We start from the raw sequence: 20,028 nt of genomic DNA, 5'->3' as shown, positions 1-20,028 counted from the left end.
TCTTTACAGAAATGTTACGAACAGAAGCAATACAAAAATGGCCTCAAGTTTTGCAAGATGATTCTTTCAAACCCAAAATTTGCTGAACATGGAGGTATTGTCTCATCTATGGGAAAATGAATTGTAAAATCTAACATGACAAGATTCTTAATAGTGAAAGTGTAGTGGCCAGAGTGACAGTACTGTGGGTAGGGCATTTGCCTTTCATGACCTATTGTGTAAAAACACAAAAGAGACGAGGGCCAATGGGACTCATCTCTCCTGCTGCCCAAGTTCGAGTTCGGTAGTCTCACGCCACTTCCCCACCCCGGGGGAGGTTGATGGCGATGATGAGGCAGGCGAAGGAAGGAAGAAGGCCAAACTGGTTGCTTGATCAGTTTATTTCGTTCTCTCTCTCTGTTTTTCTCCCGGTTCTCAATCTCTCTCTGGATCTTCCTTTCTTCCCCCTTTCTGCCCCGCTTGCTCTCACTTCTTTTACCTTGTGCTATGCTTATGTGTGTGCCACTGTGCTCTCTCTGTGTCTGTCTCTCTGTTTCCTCTGTCTTCTTCCTCTGTCTCCTCTGTCTTCTGTCTCCCTGTCTCTTCTATCCCCCTCAATGCCTCACAGTCTTAGTTTATGTAGCAAATTACATGGGGTGGTGACACAAAGGTGAGTTGAACATTAACAAAGAAGGGTAAAACCATTTCTCGAGGAGATTAACAAAAATCTCATCTAAGGAAATCTCATCTAAGGAGATCCACTCAAGGGTGGGGGTCCAAACAAGGGTGTATCAGGGTGTGAGCTAGTAATCTACTTAAATAGTTATAGTAAATCTACTTCTAATATTTCTAGCAATGTCATTCTGTATGAGCACAGTAAGAGATATAAAGTTTGGTTCTTCCTGATGACATCTCACTATATATTACAGATCACAGTCCTCAGGCCAGGTTGGTCTTCCTAACCCTAGCAGGATCCTAATCGCGTCGGTTACTTTTGGATCATAACAGCATTGTCCATAATCATGCCCTCAACTTATAGTTGAGTATTGTGGCGCTTTGGCCTGGCCCATTTCGATGCCAGGGTAGCTCACAGCTTGCCCTGGGTCCATTCTGTCCCTCGTCGGGACCTTGCTTTTGGGGTGCTAGGAACTAAGGGCAACTGAGTTGAGAAAGCAGATGCCCAGGAGTAAATATTATTGGAGTCAATCAGCTCCCAAGTTACAAGACGTATTATTAACTGTCTTCCTGTGTCCACACAGAAAGGCCATTGCTTTAAGGTAAATTATGCAAAAGACACTTACAATACAAATTCAGAGTCCTTAGAAGAATCTGATCTTACAGGATAACAGGATTTGATTAGGAAAAGGTGATTAACTGGTTGGGAATGAGGGTGCAGAGAAGAGTTTACAGATAAACAAAGGAATGGGAGTGTCTCCAGAGCACTTAACCTAAACTTGTGGCAAGGGAGGAGGGACAAACCAATGTTATCCTACAACCTAGGTTCAGACTCCAGCACCACATACGGCCCCTGAGGCCTTCCAGTAGTGGTCCCTGAGTGCAGAGCCAGAAATAAGCCCTGTGCACCACTAGGTGTGGCCCCCCCAAACCAAAGAGAACTCCCTCCCCTCACCAAAAAAAGTGAAAGTAATATTTTTTAGAATCCATAGTTCTGTATTACAAGTATTAAATGTTTTTTCTTTATTTTCGGCACATATCTGGTGATGCTTAGGGGCTGCTTCTGACTTTGTTCTTGTGGATTGTTCCTGGTAGGTCTCTGAGAATCGATTGCCAAGAACCAACTACTGATCTCCTATGTATGAAGAATATATTTCCTCCAAATAAGCTCTATGAAGATAGCTCCATAGAGCTCTCTCTCAGGCCTATTTTTTTATGCCTCATTTAAATTTAATGCTATGTTACTTTAGTTGTATGTACAATCTTTACTTTTAGACAGGAAGTGGTTGGTTTATCAGGGACAATAGATGAGGTTTACATTAGACCAGAATTCATAGGACTTAAGTTTACTCTGATTTTCTAGGTATGGAATTATGACAATGCGTATAGTGAGCAGTAATATGAAAATATAATAATACATTGTTCTGTAGAGAAACATTGGGTAGATGTCCAATTTTACATCTTATCAGCTGAGGGTTTTGTTTTGGGAGGGAGGGCAGGAGGGACATACCTGGCAGTGTTCAGGGTTATTCTTGGCTCTGCACTCAGGAATTACTCCTGGTGGGGCTCGGGGCACTCTGTGGGATGCTGGGTATCAAAGCCAGGCTGGCCCCATGCAAAGCAAGCACCTTACCCCTTGTACTATCTCTCCAGTCCCTGATCTCTGTGATACTACTAATTTATCATAGGACAGTTTGCCTTGAATTATCTTTTAAGGTTTTATAGTAAAGATAATTTGCTTGTTTTATCCTTTATTCATTGGTGACTAGTTTTTGTTAAATGATAGATATGCTGGGCCGGAGAGAGATAGTTCAGGAGTTAAGGTGCTTGCCTTGTGTGCGTTTGATCCTGGTGAATCCCTGGCAGCACATGGTCTTCCAAAAGGAATGATCCCTGAGCATAGAAATATGAGTATGCCCTGAGCACAGCTGGATGTGGCCCAGATACTGAAGTAAAATAAAAATGAAAAGGATGGACTAGGTTAGATATACAAACTATGGTTCTATTACAGAACAAAGCAAATTGGGTCTTCGAATATTACGAAAATTTAAAAAATTATTTGACTGGGGAAATAAGGTGATCCTGCCTAGCTTTTTGATAATGTTTAAAATACTCTAATATTATTTGAAGGAAATGAAGTTTTTATTTTATAAAATTTTTAGAAATGTTTTTATTGGGGGGGGGAGGAGGGTGTTTGGGGCCATACCCAGCAGTGCTCAGGGGTTACTCCTGCCTCTGCTTTCAGGAATCACTCCTGGCAATGCTCAGGGTACTATATGGGGTGCCTGGGATTGAACCCGGGTTGGCTGTGTGCAAGGCAAGCACTTTACCCACGGTACTATCTCTCTGGCCCTTAGTAATGTTAAATTTTTTTTTAATTCTTTTTTATTTTTTTCTTTTTGGGTCACACTCGACAATGCACACATGTTATTCCTGGCTCTGCACTCAGGGATCACTCCTGGCAGTACTCAGGGGACCATATGAGATGCTGGGACTCGAACTCGTTGGCTGCATACTAGGCAAATGCCCTACCGGCTGTGCTATCACTCCAGCTCCAGTAATGTTAAATTTTTATGTTTTTATTTGAGTTTGTGGGCCACATTCAGCATTGCTCACCACTTACTCCTGGCTCTGTGCTCAGAGATCATTCCTGGCAATGCTTGGGGGGACCCCTGTGCAGTACTAGCGATCAAACCTGGGTCAGCCTCATGGAAGGCAAGTACTGCACCAATGTACTTTATCTCTGATTCTTGTTTGTTAATCTTTTTAGCTGTAGAACTTTACCCACATGGGAGCTTGATACTGGATTAATGGGACGTGACCACTGGACACCTTGTTATTAAAAGCTGAGTCCGCAGAGATAACTTTGAAAACCACTATATTTAGTTTAATTCTGTTAAGGCTTAGTCGGAGATTGTTCTGTTGTTGGTCTGTAACTGGTGGTGCTCAGGGCTTGCTCCTGGGTTCTGTGTTCAAGAATGACTTCTGGTGATCAGGGTACCATCAAGGTGCCCTACATGGTGCCAGGGGTAAAACCAGAAGTGACTACATGCAGCGCCTTAATCTCTGGCTGGAGAATTCTTATAAGGGTGTTTTAGGGTGCTGAGATGCCACATTGAACTGTTGTCAGAGAACCATGCATGCTGCAGATCAAACCTGGGCTCCTGCTGACAAATCATACATTTTAGTATTTTGAGTCCTCTCCTTGGCCCCAGAATTATTTTTTTACTAATTTATTTTGGTAGGATGGCTTGGGCCACACACACAATACCTCTAGTGCATAGGGATTATTCCTGCTTTGTGCTCAGGGATCATTCTGGTTGGTGCTTGGGAGATCATATGTGGGGTCAGGCATTCAAACAAGTCTTGGCTTCTGTGCACAGCACCTTAAACTCTTCATTAGCTCTCCAGCCCCTGAATTATTTCATTTTAAATGATTTTTTTATTAACTACTTTAACATATTCTTTGCTACGCCTTTTGTAATGTAAACAGATGTTAGTTTAATTAGAAGTAGCTGGAATAAATGTAATGATAAAAAGCTCTTGGGACTGGAGAGATAGTGTAGCAAGTAGGCTGCTTGCCATGCATATATATATGAATGACCTGGATTCAATCTCTTGGTACCACAGAAGGTCTACTGTGCACTGCCAGGAGTGATTCCCTGAGTGCAAAGCCAGGAGTAAATCCGCCAGGTGTGGCCCAGAAACCAAAATCAGCACCCTCCCTCTACCCCAAAATGTCTATTCCCCCCCCTTTTTTTTTTTTCATTTTGGGTCACACCTGGCAATGCACAGGGGTTACTCCTGGCTCTGCACTCAGGAACCACCCCCGGCGATGCTCAGGGGACCATATGGGATGCTGGGATTTGAACCTGGGTCGGTCGCGGTCGCGTGCAAGGCAAACGCCCTACCCGCTGTGCTATTCCTCCAGCCCCCTCTATTCCCCTTTTTGGCATAATTTAGTACTTTCAGTTTTTGCATCTGGGAACACCAAAATATTTATTTTCACATAAATTTATGTTGATAGTGATCCTAAAAAGATAACCCAATAAATTATGCCAGATAACAATTTATTTATTTATTTATTTATTTTGTTGTTTTTGGGTCATACCTGCTGATGCTCAGAGATGGCTCTGCACCCAGGAGTTACTATTGGCAGTGCATGGGAGCCTTATGGGATACTGGGGGGTAGAACCTGGGTCAGACACACTCAAGGTATCAAGAAGTACTGCTACTTTTTCCCCCTCCCTCCCTCATTTCCTCCCTCCCTCATTTCCTCCCTCCCTCATTTCCTTCCTCCCTCATTTCCTTCCTTCCTTCCTTCCTTCCTTCCTTCCTTCCTTCCTTCCTTCCTTCCTTCCTTCCTTCCTTCCTTCCTTCCTTCCTTCCTTCCTTCCTTTCCTTCCCTCCCTCCCTCCCTCCCTCCCTCCCTCCCTCCCTCCCTCCCTCCCTCCCTCCTCCAGAGTCTTCCAAGGGACAGAGAGGATTAAATCATTTCCAGCCTAGGGAATTTGAGGAGAGGACTTGGCTAAGCTCTAGCAAATAATTGAATGTAGTTTTACTTTTTTGTATTTAAAGAGAAGTTCTATCTGTGGGATTAAAAGGGTGAATCACTTAAGCATTGTTAGACCTCAGATACTAAAACAGTGTTTAAAGAATAGTTTGAAGACTTTTTGTGTAAATAGAGGTTAAAATATTTTTCAGAGACTTTGGCTATGAAAGGATTAACGTTGAACTGTTTAGGAAAAAAAGAAGAAGCATATGAATTTGTTCGTAAAGGACTTCGTAATGATGTCAAGAGTCATGTCTGTATCCTTTTGCTCTAGTTTAATAATTTGATTTCATTTGTGCATTTTCCATTTACTAGGTTTTTCATATTCAAGTAAAAACTTACTCTTTTAAAACCGCATAGAAAGAAAAAAAACTGCATAGAAGAGAATGTTTTAACTCAATACTGGTTAATATCTTGTAGCATTTCTTTTGTTCTGTATCCCGGTTTGTTTACTTGAAGTATTTTAAAGATTCCGTATGTAATATATATGTACTTAAGTTCTTAATGTGAGAGAAAAGTAACTTGGGTAAATTATTTATGACTTGGAACCAGTTATTTTTTTCTTGCACATGCTCCTCCCCCCAATATTTTTTAAGGATGAGTTATTGAAATTGATCTTTGTTTCTCTTCTGCCTTTCTATATGTTTCTCTTTTTTTAACACATTACTCTTATATCTTATTTTTTTACATTAAAATCATTGACAAATATTGAATACCAGCAATCTTTTGTTTTCACATACTTGGCTAGGGTTCTCTCAAAATACTAAATACTTATTTTTTTTTTAATCCCAGTGCTTATCGCAGAGTGAAGAGAAAGGGCATGTAAGTATTTAGTTCTTTTGGTTCCAAGATACGCCAAGACTTTTGATTTACAGTAAATAAAGACCTTATTTTTTGGTCATCTTTACTATCAGCAGCAATTTATGGGTACATGTTGTTATAGATTGAATATAAACTTGCTTAAAAAGATAATTGCAGTTTATATATATAACATGTACTATATGTAACTTTTTCTTTACATAGTGGTTAAGTAATGAATATTGATGCTGTGGTAGGAAAATGAGGGGATAGAGGCTAGCGAATATGAAGAACTTTCAGAGTTTTCTAAGAATACATTAGAAATTGTTTTATTTACTTTTTTTTTTGTTTGTTTGTTTGTTTGGGGGGCCACACTTGGCTGTGCGCAGGGCTTTCTCCTGGCTCTCCACTCAAGGGAATACTCCTGGCAGGACTTTGGTGCGGGTAGGGATAAGCCAGGGATCTAACACAGTTCAGCTGTTCAAGGCAAGTGCCTTACCTACTGTACTATCTCTCTAGCCCCTATTTAAAAGTTTTTCTTCTTTAAAGTTTTTTGGAAAAATTTTAAACAAAGCTAGTGAGCCTAGAATAGTAAAGCACCATGTGCCCATTCTCTAGCATAGCAATTTAATAGTTTTCCAAGATGATCTGGTTTCATTTTTACCCTCCATACATGTTCCTTGTTCCTCTTCCTCTGACTCCAGATTATGAAGTAATTCCTAAACAGATTACCATTTCTTTAAGGTAAGCTTTATATTAAATACCTAGCATATTCTAGTAGCTGTGAATGTCTCCATTTCCTTAACTTAATAGGTTGGCATGTATATGGACTCTTGCAGCGTTCTGATAAGAAGTATGATGAAGCTATTAAGTGTTACCGAAATGCCCTCAAATTAGACAAAGATAATCTGCAAATTTTGAGAGATCTCTCTCTATTGCAGATCCAAATGAGAGATCTTGAAGGTTACAGAGTAAGTACTTCATTTGTAAAGGTACATATTTTTACAATGTATGTAATTTAAAAGTTTGTGATTAGAATGAGATGATAAGCCAAGATCGTGCAGGCTTTATTTTTGGGGGGCCACACCCAGCTATGCTTAAGGTTTACTCCTGGTTTTGTGTTCAGGGATCACTTCTGGCAGGTGTCTGGGGACCATTTGAGGTTCTGGAAATCAAACTCTGGTTTGACTGCAGTCAAGGCAAGCACCTTAATTGTTATACTATTTCTCCAACCCCAAGTCTGTGCAAATAGACTTGGTTTACTCATTATGGTTGGTTGTACAAGAGAAAGTTACTTAGAACCTTTCCTCCCTGAAATCAACTGTAGAACTGCATGCTGGTCGTCAGAAAATTATAATTACTGCTCATTTCATGCTGTTTAAAAAACCCGAATATTTTCTATGTTTAAATGATGTGTTGCAGGGCTGGAGCTATAGTACAGCAGGTAGGGCGTTTGCTTTGCATGCAGCCTACCTGGGTTCTATCCCCAGAATCCCATATGGTCACCAAGCACCGCCAGGAGTAATTTCTGAATGCAGAGCCAAGAGAACCCCCTGTGCATCACTGGTGTGACCCAAAAAGCAAAAAACATGTTACATTCTTTTTAATTGAAATTAAAATATGAACAGTAAGGGTTTTTTTTGTATTATGGTTTAGTAAATAAAATAAGAACATTGTCAGAAAAGCAGTCTTCCTGTAGTCCACACCTCTTCAAACAGATTTTCAAATCTGCTGGGTATCTCTGTGCTTATTGTGCTTAGTATTGTAAGCTTAATATACATAAAATGAAGTTTTCTTAGTTTAAGGAGACCATCAGTTCTTAAGTATTTCTCTTTAAGTAAATCTTTACATTTACTTTAGCTTTCCTATTGTTGTATAAATTTTTACACGTAGGTTTGTGCACAAATTTTAAGGGTTCTGGGGCAGGTAGGACACTTGCCTTGCACGCAGCTGACCCGGGCTTTATCGCCAGCACCCCATATGGTCGGCCGTGCTTGCCAGGAGTGGTCCCTGATGCAGAGCCAAGAACATGTTCTTAGCATCGCCGGGTGTGACCCCAAAACCAGTATATACAAAATTTAAGGCTTCTGTTGAGCTTAATAATTTCTCCTGTCTTAATGATTTTACTTAAGCAGTATTTGGCAGTATACATATCGTGGGAATTAAAGCCAGGCGTTTTAATATGGAGTAAAGAAGAATATTTGCAAAAGAGTAGATTGCTAAGATGGATAGTGAAATAATTTAAGATAAAAAGAGCAGATGGTAGGATTAAAAGAGGTAGAATTAAAAAGAACCTTTTAATGATGTTAAAAATAAAAGGATAAGAATGTTGCTTAGAGTTGTCAGCAGAAGAATAAGTACCAGCAAGTGAGATGACTGAATTTATGATTTCTGGACTGATGGTATGGTTTGGAGTGGGTTCCTGAATTTGGGAAAAGGATGCTTAAAGATAAGAAAATTTTCAATTCATGGTTCTTGGATGTGATCTATACTGTTGAATTTTCCAAGGATGATGGCAGGATTTGGCAGAGAAGAGAAAACCAAGATACAGGTTTTGATTTTGATTTTAATGAATGTGGAAGTGACAGAAGCAGCAACAAAAATTTGGGTTGAGAGTGATAGAGCTTAACCTTACTTGGCTAAAAGTCAGGAGGTTTATATGGGGATAGAGGTGTGATACTGTCCAAGTTGTTCTGACAAAGATCTTTTTCAAAAATCCTTTTAAGTAAAAAAAGATCTGGATATGTTAGTCCTTGTGGCATAAAGTTTGGAGTGACTCATTTAGCTAAACTCCCATGCCAACAATAGACTCATGGAAACAAAAGATTACATCTTAAAAATGTCTTGGCTGCTATGTTCTTCATAAGACACTGCTCCTCCAAGCAGTTGCATTTGCCCAAAACTTTGGTGCATATATGAACTATGGTGGAGACTGTCTTTCTGTTTAGAAAGGATATCTATTCTTCTGGGATAATCATGGTAGTTCCTGATGATTATCCCTAAATGCCATTAATGTTGAACTGTCTTTTTTTTTTTATTTCCCCTTTTTGGGTCACACCCGGTGATGCATAGGGGTTACTCCTGGCTCTGCACTCAGGAATTATTCCTGGTGGTGGTGGGGAACCAAATGGGATGCTGGGAATCAAACCCAGATCGGCTGAGTGCAAAGCAACTGCCCTACCTATTGCCCCAGTCCCAATGTTGAACTATTTTAAAACAACAGCAGTGTTATTTCCAGTCACGTGCTTGAGAGTGTCCCCAAGCAGGGTGTACTCCTTGTCTGGGACCAACTCTAACTGTGTTTGTTGTCATTTCATATGATTTATAAATAATAAAACTTATTTACTGAAACAATTTAAATCTCTGTTGTAAGGTGTATAGTTACTAGAAGAAACTCATTCCATAAAGGTGAATTTTTTTTGGCTTTTTGGGTCACACCCAGCAACGCTAGGGGTTACTCTTTTTTTTTTTTTTTTTTGCTTTTTGGGTCACTCCTGGCTCTGCACTCAGGAACCACTCCTGGTGGTGCTTAGGCGACCATATGGGATGCTGGGAATTGAACCCAGGTTGGCTGTGTGCAAGACAAACGCCCTACCCACTGTGCTATCGCTCCAGCCCTGCTAGGGGCTACTCTTGGCTCTTCACTCAGGAATTATTCCTGGCGGTGCTTGAGGGATCATATCAGATGCTGGGGTTTGAACCAGAGTCGGCCTCGTGCAAGGCAAATACCCTACTCACTGTACTATCACTCCAGCCCAAAATGAATTTTTTGTAAGGCAATCCAAAATCAGGGTCCCCAAGAACACATTTTCAGTAACATTTTTACAATATTCAAGGATTTAAATATTTTAGATTAGGAACCTTAAAAGTATTAGGAATTAAATTTTTTTCCTTAAAATGTATTAAATATTTTAGAGAAAGTTGAAAAGTAAAAGACGTTTAGAAAGAAAAATTTAAGATTGTTTTCTTTTTTTAATTTTCATTAAATATACCGTGATCTACAAAAAGTTTTTTTTTTTTTTTTTTTTTTAAGGAGACAAGATATCAGCTTCTTCAGTTACGCCCAACACAACGTGCTTCCTGGATTGGCTATGCTATTGCATACCATTTGCTGAAGGATTATGATATGGCACTAAAGCTATTGGAAGAATTTAGACAAACTCAGCAAGTAAGGACATCATTTAACATTTTTTCCTATTTTCACTCAAACAGTTGACTTCCTCATTACTCCTATTCCCACATAGGAAGTAAAGTCTTTGAGACTGAAAAAATTGAAAAGAAATTTCTAAATAATTGGGAATGCTTTCAAATTTATTAGTTTTCTAATCTCTGGATTTGAAGGAGTTTATCTGAGTGTTTATGGGGTATTGTAAATTCTGTTTGCTATTGGTCATTTCATATTTTTCATTTTTAAGTTAATTTCAGTAGACTGAATTTCCCTAAGAATTGGTCTATTTGACTATTAGAAGTATACTTATAAAAGTATACAGCTTTTCATAATTGGCTTATTATGAGCTTTGGGGTCTGGCAATGTTCCTCTTTGCTTACTCTTGACTCTCTGCTCAGGTATCACTCCTGGCAGGGCTTGGTGGACCATATGGGGTGCCAGGGATCGAACCTGGGTTGGCTGCATGCAAGGCAAGTGCCATACCCGCTGTACTATTGCCCCGGCCTCTTGGTGATTCTTAATTAAAGGTTTGTCATTTTTTTTTAAGAGATCCAGCTTGTGATTTTTATTCATTTTCTTTGTGAAAGTGTGTGTTGTTTTATTTGTTTAGTACTCAGCCAAGCAGTTTACAGTTCTGCCATAGCTCACTCCTTTCTTGTGAAGTGTATCAAGGTCTGTTACTGTTTATACAATTAAGTATATAAATGGACTAATTTTGTCATTTTTTCCCCCCACTAGGTTCCTCCCAATAAAATAGACTATGAATATAGTGAACTGATACTATACCAGAATCAGGTGATGAGAGAGGCAGAGCTATTTCAGGAATCTTTGGAACATATAGAAACATATGAGAAACAAATATGTGATAAGCTTTTAGTAGAAGAAATTAAAGGTAAGTTAACATGCCTTTTTAATGGCCACAGAAGAACAAAAATAATTTGTTTTAGCATTAAAGTAAAACTTGTGTGAGCCAGAGATACAGTACAGTGGATAAGGCATTTGCCTGGGTTTGATCCCTGGCATTGCATTTGGTCTTCTGAGCAATGCTAGGAGTGTTTCCTGAACATAGAGCCAAGAGTAATCCCTGAGGACTTCAGGTGTGCCCCTTCCACCCTCCAAATAGACTTGATATGTATCAAATAATAGTGTTAATGCTTTTGTTAATACATTTTTTATTCATTTACTTTTCTTACGATACAATTGTTTTATCCACTTTAATGGAGAAGTTAAGTGACTTGCCATAGTCAGACAGCTAAGTATTTTGGGTAAGGCTGGGTTTGAGTTCAGGATTTTTGACTCTAAATACTATTTTCTTAAGCAGTGCTATATTGCTTTTATAATTTTCCTACCCTTCATCATCTCCTTCATATATAAGTATATGAATTTATCTCTGTATGTCGTTAAATACAGTTAATATTCAAGGGTGGCACCAGGCCATGTATTTTTATTTTGGGCTGAATATGAAGGCAGATCTTAATTATTGAAATATTTATCAACAAAGGGTCATGTGAGTTTTTATTATTTTATTTTTTGGCTACTTTCATTTTATTGCTCCGGAATCCATACAGTTTAACCTGGACCTTCCACATGCAAAGCCTGTGTTCAGCTCTTTGAGCTATCTCTTTAGCCTCCAAGTACATTGATTTTAGTTTTTGGTTTTGAACTACACCTGTCAGGGCTTACCACTCCTGGTGGGGACCTGTGGTGCTAGGGATTGAAATGGTGTTTGCTGTGTAAAAAGCGAGTTCCTTACCCACTATACTGTCTTCTGACTCAAATATTTATGTTGATGAAGCTTTGATCATTAGTTACCTATTCCCCAAGCATAGCACAGCAAGTAGGGCATTTGCCTTGTATGTGGCTGACCTGGGTTCAATTCCTCCATCCCTTTCGGAGAGCCCGGCAAGCTACCGAGAGTATCACACTTGCATGGCAGAGCCTGGCAAGCTACCCGTGGTGTATTCGATATGCCAAGAACAGTAACAGCAAGTCTCACAATGGAGACGTTACTGGTGCCCGCTTGAGCAAATCGATGAACAGTGGGACGACAGACAGTGCTACTGTTATTAGAATGCTCAATTCCAGTTAAAGTTATTTAAAATTTAAATTTTGTATAGATGCTACGAAGCATAATAAAAATAATAGCTAACACTGTATATTGGGAGTATGGCATAATTCTAAAATTTATTTTAATTAATTTTTTGGCAGTTTATTCCTGTTAAAGTGGAGGAAACTAAAGCTTTTGAGACTTGCTCAAAGTTTCCTAATTTTTTAGGTAGTAGAGTTGATCTATAAACTTTTGGCAATGCTGGGGATAGAACTCACGGTTTCACATATGCAAGGCAAATGCTGTACTGTTGAGTTCCATCTCTAGCCTGTGAATGAATTTCCTATTTATAAACTTTAATTTAAATAGCCTTTACTTTAAATATAATTTAAATTTAATTAATTAAATTTAATTTAAATAGACTTTATTTTTATTTGTGGGGGGGGGGCTGACAGGGTGGATCACACCTGCCTGTGTCCAGGGCTTTCTCCTGGGTCTGTGCTCAGGGATCATACTTGCTGATGCTGGGGGCTCAAAAATGTGCTACCAGGATTCAAGTCAGGGTTGACTGCATGCTAGTTCAGTTCGCTGTACCACATAATCCCTTGAGCACTGCATCTTCAGACCTTTGCAGTGTACCTCTGACTTAGTTGTCAGAAAATTGCCAGGAAGAGGACTAGTTAGGACTAGGAAGAGATAGTTCAGTGAGTAGGGTTCTTGCCTTGCACAAGGCGGACCCATATTTGATCCCCTGTGCCCCATATGATATGTTTGATCTGTGAGAGGGAGTAGAAATAGAGTATTAGTAGAGAAGACTTTTGTTATAAACAAAGTTTTTTTTTTCTGAAGGCAAGCTGTGAATTTTTGTTTACTTAGGCAAATTATATAACATTGCCCCACTGTGAAGCATATATGGTTCTTTCATTATCTGTTAATGCTGCTAATGCTTAGTGAATCTGCAGTCAGAAAGGCATTTAATATCAAAGTAAAATGAATATGATTTTAAACTTAATTGCAGGAGAAATGCTGTTGAAGTTGGGAAGACTTAAAGAAGCCAGTGAAGTATTCAAAAGCTTGATTGATCGGAATGCAGAAAATTGGTGTTATTACGAAGGCCTGGAAAAAGCTCTGCAACTAAGTATGTAATCTTTCTTTTCATTACCTTCTCTTAACTAATACTTGAAATTTAATAAAATGTAAAGTTGTAATAATAATTAAGGGACAGTTTTGTTACTAATCTACATTTATGAAAATTATTGGTGAACATGAAAGTTAAAATTAATTTAAGTATTTTTACTTTGTGGGAAGTAATTTTTGGTAAATTTTGGTTCCTTGACTCATTTAGATATTTATACTAGAGAGAAAGGGAAGAAAATGAGCATTTACTTTCTGGGAAATGTTACACTATTTAATATTTTAGAATAGTTAGTATAGTTACTTAAGTTTTTTTGGGGGGGCCTCTTTGGGTCACACCTATCGATGCACAGGGGTTATTCCTGGTGGTGCTTGGGGGACCATATTGGATGCTGGGAATTGAATCCAGGTCTGCCGTATGCAAGACAAATGCCTTACCCACTGTGCTGTTGTTCCAGCCCCACTTAAATTTTTTGGATTTGGGTCACACCCAGTGTTGTTTGGAGGCTACTCCTGGTGCGCAGGGGTTGTTCTTAAATGGTGCTTGGGGAGGTATGTGAGTAGATTCCCCATCACTTTATTAAATAGTTGTAACAAATTACAAGTCTGCGGACTGCCAAATTTTCTCTCTCCCTCTCCCTCCCTCCTTCCCTCCCTCCTTTTCTTTCACTGCACCACTATCTCTCTGGCAAGATTTCTTAAGAGATGGAGTACAAACTCTAAGCACAACCGCATATTATCCTGACGGCTTTGTGCAACATAGTACTGCTGTGGAGGCCCCCCCCTCAAATAATGAGGTTTGATACTCTCAAATTCTAAATGTAGATTTGAGGCAAAGAAAGTGCTTTATTTATATAGTAGTATAACATCATCATAAATATTATTCTCTTAATGTTAAACAGGATTAAAATGTGTAGAGCAAATGTAGAATATTCCAAAATTCCCTGATATTTTCATAATTAAGTATTGAAACAATTAATATTCTTAATATCATATTTACTCATGGATAAATATACGGCTCGGGTAACCATGAAATACTACGGTTTAAGGTATTGCAGTTAAAAACAGCGAATTAAAAAATTAAAAAGTATTTTATTTAGGTAGCTAAACGATATTTATAGAAATAATAGCTATGAGAGAAGTTTGTTGCTTCTTAATCATTTTATAAGTTAATCCAAGTTCTATTTGCATGTAAATTTAAATTTTTTGTTGTTATTGTTTTTGTTTTTATTTCTGGGCCACCCCGGCAATGATCAGTGGTTATTTTTGACTCTGCACTCAGGAGTTACTTACTTCTAGCTGTGTTTGGAAGACCATATGGGATGCTGGAGATCATACCTGAGTGGCTTCTGTCTCTGGTCCCATACAATTATAATTTTTTTCTTGTTTGTGGGCCATGCTTGGCAGTGCTCAGGGCTACTTCTAGTTTGATGCTAAGGGATTGCTCTAGGCAGTGCTTAAGGGATAATGTGCTTATCCACCACCCAGCCTTGAACTATTTCCCTGTCCCTTTCTTAAATATTTTTTAAGAAAATGATGAAAATAGAAACATTGACTAGATCAAAAGAACTTTAAAAAGAGAAAGAGAAGTCACATACCTTAACACATTGATGCCTCATGCGTACTGTTGGTGGCTCACATTGGATGTCATATTGCATAGGTTTTACCAAAAAAATGATTATTGTTGCCAAAATTTTATATTACAGTTTGGTGTGGCACCATCTGACAGAGCAGAACATTATTAATGAAGTCACCAGATGGCAAGAACACAAATGGCAACACGAGAGTCAGGGTGTTAGTGTTGGAAGCCTAAAATAACTCTTTTTCCTTGTGTAACATGTACTTATATCAGTTACATGTAATAAGGCAGTTACATTACTAAAGTGAATATAATATATTCCATATGTCAGGACCCATGCTTATTATACAATGTGTTGCTTATGAAACTAATTGCATTACTTTATCTTTTTAGGTTTCTTAGGACCTTTTCTCCCCCATATGGTAAGTTCTGGAGCTCCAACTTGTGACTTCAAAAAGGGCATTGAAATGGTTTTGTTTGTTTTAATGTTGACTACATTTTTATAAGACTTGTATCTGGAGCAGTAGGTTTTTTTCTTTTTTAATATACTCTTATTCTCTAAAATAAGCATAATTATATTTAAAAATATTAACTTTCATGTAAATTTTAGTATAAGGGTCCTTGATAATTTTTGAAATCTCCAAATCACCAGAATGTGAAAGTTTTCACATATGCCAGTTTTTTTAAACCTAGCCACATTGGAGCTCCAAAACATATTTTTGGGGGAAGGAAAGAGTCTAAACAAAGTCAGACTTTACCTTTTAAAGTGCTGTTCATAATCTTGACTAGAGTGCTGCATTTATTATGGAGATTGTTACTATACCAAGGGTTATTCTTAAAAGTAGTTTTTCTTTTTGTGATCTGAATTACTAAAATGATAAAATTTTAAAACAGGTTGTTTGCTTTTTCTTAAATTTCTGCAGAATATTATTTTAGAGTAATGAAATAGGCCAAAATCCTACTTTGTGATTTATTGTCAACTCACTTATAGTTTACAACATATCCTCTATTTCGTACTACAAAGTTTGATTGGTCTTAAGAGGAAAGATAAAATTTTGTTAGTATATGTTATAATTTTCCATTTAATTAGATTATTTATAACAAAATCTTACTGAATATTTTTATTTTTTGGCCACTCAGGGTACCATGCAGTGTTAAGGATCTAACCCAAGGCCTCCTGTATCACTCAGCCTATTGAGCTATCTATCCAGCTCCAGTTAATCTTTTCGTTTTGTTCTATTTCACAAGCTCCCCCCTGCCCTTCCGGGCAGTACCGGGACTACTTATTCTGCCTTGGGGAGACAGATCATGCAGTGTCAGTGAGTGAACCCAGGCTTTTTAGCAGACAAAACATGCTCACCCCCTTGACTTCTCTCTTTGGCCTCCTGGTTCATCTTTTTGTATAAAAACATTTGTATTCTTTTTATACTTGTATGTATTGTGTGTGTGTGTACGTGTTTGTGTACGTGTGTGTACGTGTGTACTGGGGATTGAACCAAATCACATGCATGAAAAACATACAGTTGACCTCTGAGCCACATCCTGACCATTAAAATCATTTGCATTCTGGGGGCTGGAGAGATAGCACAGCCAGTAGGGTGCTTACCTTACGAATGGCTGAACCAGGTTCAATCCCTGGCACCCAATAGGATCCCCATGCTACCAGGAGTAGTTCTTGAATGTGGAGCCAGGAATATACATACCCCTGAGCATTGCTGGATGTGGGCCATGAACAGAATTTTTAAAAATCTCGTTCTTTATCTTAAAACTATTTTTTTAAAGTCTAATCAGTAAGCATCATTATACTTATGGAATGTGTGTTAGAATATTTATTTATGATATTTTATAATGGAACATTTTCTTATTCATGAGTCTGCTCTAAAATAGAAGTGTGTATATTGAATCTGTTATATCTGCATGATTTGAGGTTGTAGAATCTTGTGATAAAGGTTGTTTTGGATTTCTCTAGCCATTAGGTGTAAAATACTAATTTACTTATTTATCACCGCAGTTTTCAATATCATTTTTCTAAAGTTGAGGACAGTTTTAATACTGATAATGTATTTTTATTATAACGTAATTTTTAAAGTTTATTCTATTGTATGTAAAAATCTTGGTACTTTGAATCTCATACATATTTACTGATAATAGGCACTTTAGAAGAGAGACTTCAAGTTTATGAAGAAATTAGTAAGCAGCACCCCAGAGCAATTTCACCTAGAAGATTACCTTTGAATCTTGTCCCAGGTAATAATAAGATTTTTTTTATTAGTAAAAGTAGTTGAAATTACTCAACATCATTCAGTTTTAAAATAGGATGGTTCTGTTAAAGAGCTTATATCTACACCAGTCTTGGATGAAGGTGATATGTTATTAATTTCCATGCATATGTTAATAGTGTCAGTGTATGGTTTTAATTGTCAAAACATGCAATTGTAAAATTATACATGACCTTAAAAAAAGTAACTCAATTAGAATGAATTCCCTAGAATTGGTGATGAGTTATTTTTGAGCACTGTGGTTTAAGTGGTACAAGTTTTGAAGTTTTAGATTTTTATTGTTGGCACATGATCATGTGAAGTGCGGACTCTTTGGGCCTACTAAGAAATCATTGTTCTTAAAGTCTGTCTCCTCAGATAACGATTTTCCTGAAATTTTATTTTTATCATGTTGTTGTTTTTCTAGAGCAACATGTATTTTATATTCCTAAAAACAAAACAAACCCTCTTTCTCTTTTTAGCAGTATATGTAGATTGTAGTATTATGGTATATATGCTTTTTTTTTTTAATAATGTAGGAGTACTGCTATATGTTCAGCCATTGTATAATTTGGTTTTATTGACGATCTTGTCCCAAGTTGTATGAAGCAGAACTCATATAATTTTGGGTTGTGTTAGAGGAAAAAATTACGTTATCTTTTTTTTTTTCTTTTTGGGTCACACCAAGCTATGCTCAGGTGTTACTCCTGGTTCTGCACTCAGGAATTACTCCTAGCGGTGCTCAGAGGACCATATGGTATGCTGGGAATTGAACCTGGGTTAGCCTCGTGCAAGGCAAACGCCCTACCCGCTGTGCTATCGCTCCAGCCCCTTACTTTATCTCGACGTAATGAATATATTTGTTGATTTTGGGAGGTTTGGGTCGGGACATACCTGGCAGTGCTCAGGGGTTACTCCTGGTTCTGCACTCAGGAATCACTGGGCAGGGGGGAAGGGGGACCATATGGGTTGTCAGGGATTGAACCTGTGCAGGGCAGACATCCTACCCGCTATTGATAATTTTTGTAGAAAATTATGCCCTTTTGGTATAAGGTCTTTTTTAGTTAAAAATACTGTAAGTTATAAATCATTATTTTTTAAATTTAATGGAGAAGTACTATGGCTGATTGAATTGGGCATGAACCTCCACATTAACTTTTAAAAAAATTTTTTTAATTGAATATTCATAACATAGAACATTACAGAGCTGTTTATGATTGGGTTTTATTCATACAATGATCCAGCACTTCTCCCTCCACCATTGTACATTTCCTATCACCAATGTCCCCTGTTTCCCTACCACCATCCCCAACACCCCATCCCTCCACCCCCACACCCCCATCCTCCCTCTATAGGAGGCACTTTCCTTCTTGCTTTCCCTTTCGTTTTCCTTTTGTGCATTATGGTTTTTATTTATTTATTTATTTATTTATTTGCTTTTTGGGTCACACCCGGCGATGCTCAGGGGTCACTCCTGGCTCTGCACTCAGGAATTACCCCTGGCGGTGCTCGGGGGACCATATGGGATGCCGGGGATCGAACCCGGAAGAAAAGACTTCAAAATAAACAAATGGCAGATAACAGCTTTCAGATGAACTTAAGAGGAGTAACATAAAAATCATCAGAGTCCCAGAGGGACACGAAGGCAACCTAATGAAGAAATAATAGTCAAAGACATCATTGCTTAAAAGCTGAAGCTCTTCAGAGCGGAAGAGCGCAGGCATCCAGATCCAGATCCCCAAAGGGCACCAGCTAAAAGAGACTCAAAAAGTCTTTAATGACGAAAACCATAGCTAGAGATAAAATATTTAAAGCAGCAATATCAAAAAAGGAAATTACATACAAGGAAACATCCCTAAAATTTACAGCAGACCTGTCAAATGAGACGTTCCGGGCCCAAGGCCATTAGTGAGTAAAAATAACTTGAAAGACCTCACCAAGAATACTTTACCCAGCCAGACTGTCATTCAGGTTTGAAGGAACAGTACAAACACACCAGACTTCTACAGAAAGATGGCACAAAACTCCATGACAATAATCTCTCAATGTCAATGGTCTAAATGCACCAATTAAAAGATGGAATCCAACATTCTGTTGCCTACAAGAAACTCATTTGAATAGTCACAGCAAACACAGACTCAAGTCCAATAATAGAGAATAATTCTTTAACAAAATTAATTTTTTTAAATTAAATCACCATGGGCTGGAGCGATAACACAGCGGTAGGTTGTTTGCCTTGCACATGGCCGACCTGGGTTTGATTCCTCTATCCTTCTCAGAGAGCCCGGCAAGCTCCCGAGAGTATCCCACCCACATGGTAGAGCCTGGCAAGCTCCCCATGGCGTATTGGATATGCCAAAAACAGTAACAACAAGTCTCACAATGGAGATGTTACTGGTGCCCACTCGAGCAAATGGATGAACCACGGGACGACAGTGCTACAGTGCTAAATCACCATGAGATAAACAGTTACAAAGTTGTTCATAGTTGGGTTCAATCATATAGTGTTCTGTTGCCTGTCTGTTCACGAGTGTACTTTTCTCATCTCCAATCTCCCCAATTTCTCTCCCAACCTCTTCCCCCCAGCCTGTCTACATGTCAGGAACTTTTCTTCTTGGAAAATAATTCTTAAAGGAAAAATCCCTCAGAAAGGTCAGGGTGGCCATACTAATATCAGATGATGTTGATTTTGGGCTGAAAAGGTTATAAGAGATAGCAAAGCTCATTTCTTTATCAAGGGGTATGTACATCAGTGAGTAATCACACTCTTAAACATACATGCACCCAATGAGGGAACAATAAAATACTTAAAATATTTGAAAAACATTAAAATACAAT

The 20,028-nt window shown here is 38.3% G+C and overlaps 1 protein-coding gene across 5 annotated transcripts in view; it reads left to right on the top strand.

Moving 5' to 3' along the window:
• The window catches only part of NAA16 (N-alpha-acetyltransferase 16, NatA auxiliary subunit), a 66,873-nt gene that overhangs the window by 8,772 nt on the left and 38,073 nt on the right, over nucleotides 1-20,028 (top strand). For 2 of the 5 annotated variants that reach the window (XR_008627321.1, XM_055121835.1), the window contains exons 2-8: nucleotides 10-94; nucleotides 5,359-5,463; nucleotides 6,818-6,975; nucleotides 10,038-10,172; nucleotides 10,911-11,064; nucleotides 13,238-13,357; nucleotides 17,084-17,179. Coding sequence is in view for 4 of the 5 variants with exons in the window: in XM_055121835.1 (XP_054977810.1) it covers nucleotides 10-94; nucleotides 5,359-5,463; nucleotides 6,818-6,975; nucleotides 10,038-10,172; nucleotides 10,911-11,064; nucleotides 13,238-13,357; nucleotides 17,084-17,179 (853 nt within the window). In the remaining variant the exon portion in view is untranslated. Of the gene's footprint in view, nucleotides 1-9; nucleotides 95-5,358; nucleotides 5,464-5,497; nucleotides 6,029-6,315; nucleotides 6,749-6,817; nucleotides 6,976-10,037; nucleotides 10,173-10,910; nucleotides 11,065-13,237; nucleotides 13,358-17,083; nucleotides 17,180-20,028 lie in introns of those variants that run through there. The other 3 variants (XM_055121841.1, XM_055121848.1, XM_055121855.1) reach the window with 3 other exon arrangements.

This window comes from Sorex araneus, chromosome 1, assembly GCF_027595985.1.
Source record: "Sorex araneus isolate mSorAra2 chromosome 1, mSorAra2.pri, whole genome shotgun sequence".
Classification (NCBI taxonomy): domain Eukaryota; kingdom Metazoa; phylum Chordata; class Mammalia; order Eulipotyphla; family Soricidae; genus Sorex; species Sorex araneus.
Note: the sequence above shows the minus strand (reverse complement) of the source record. Positions and strands in the feature narration are given on the sequence as shown.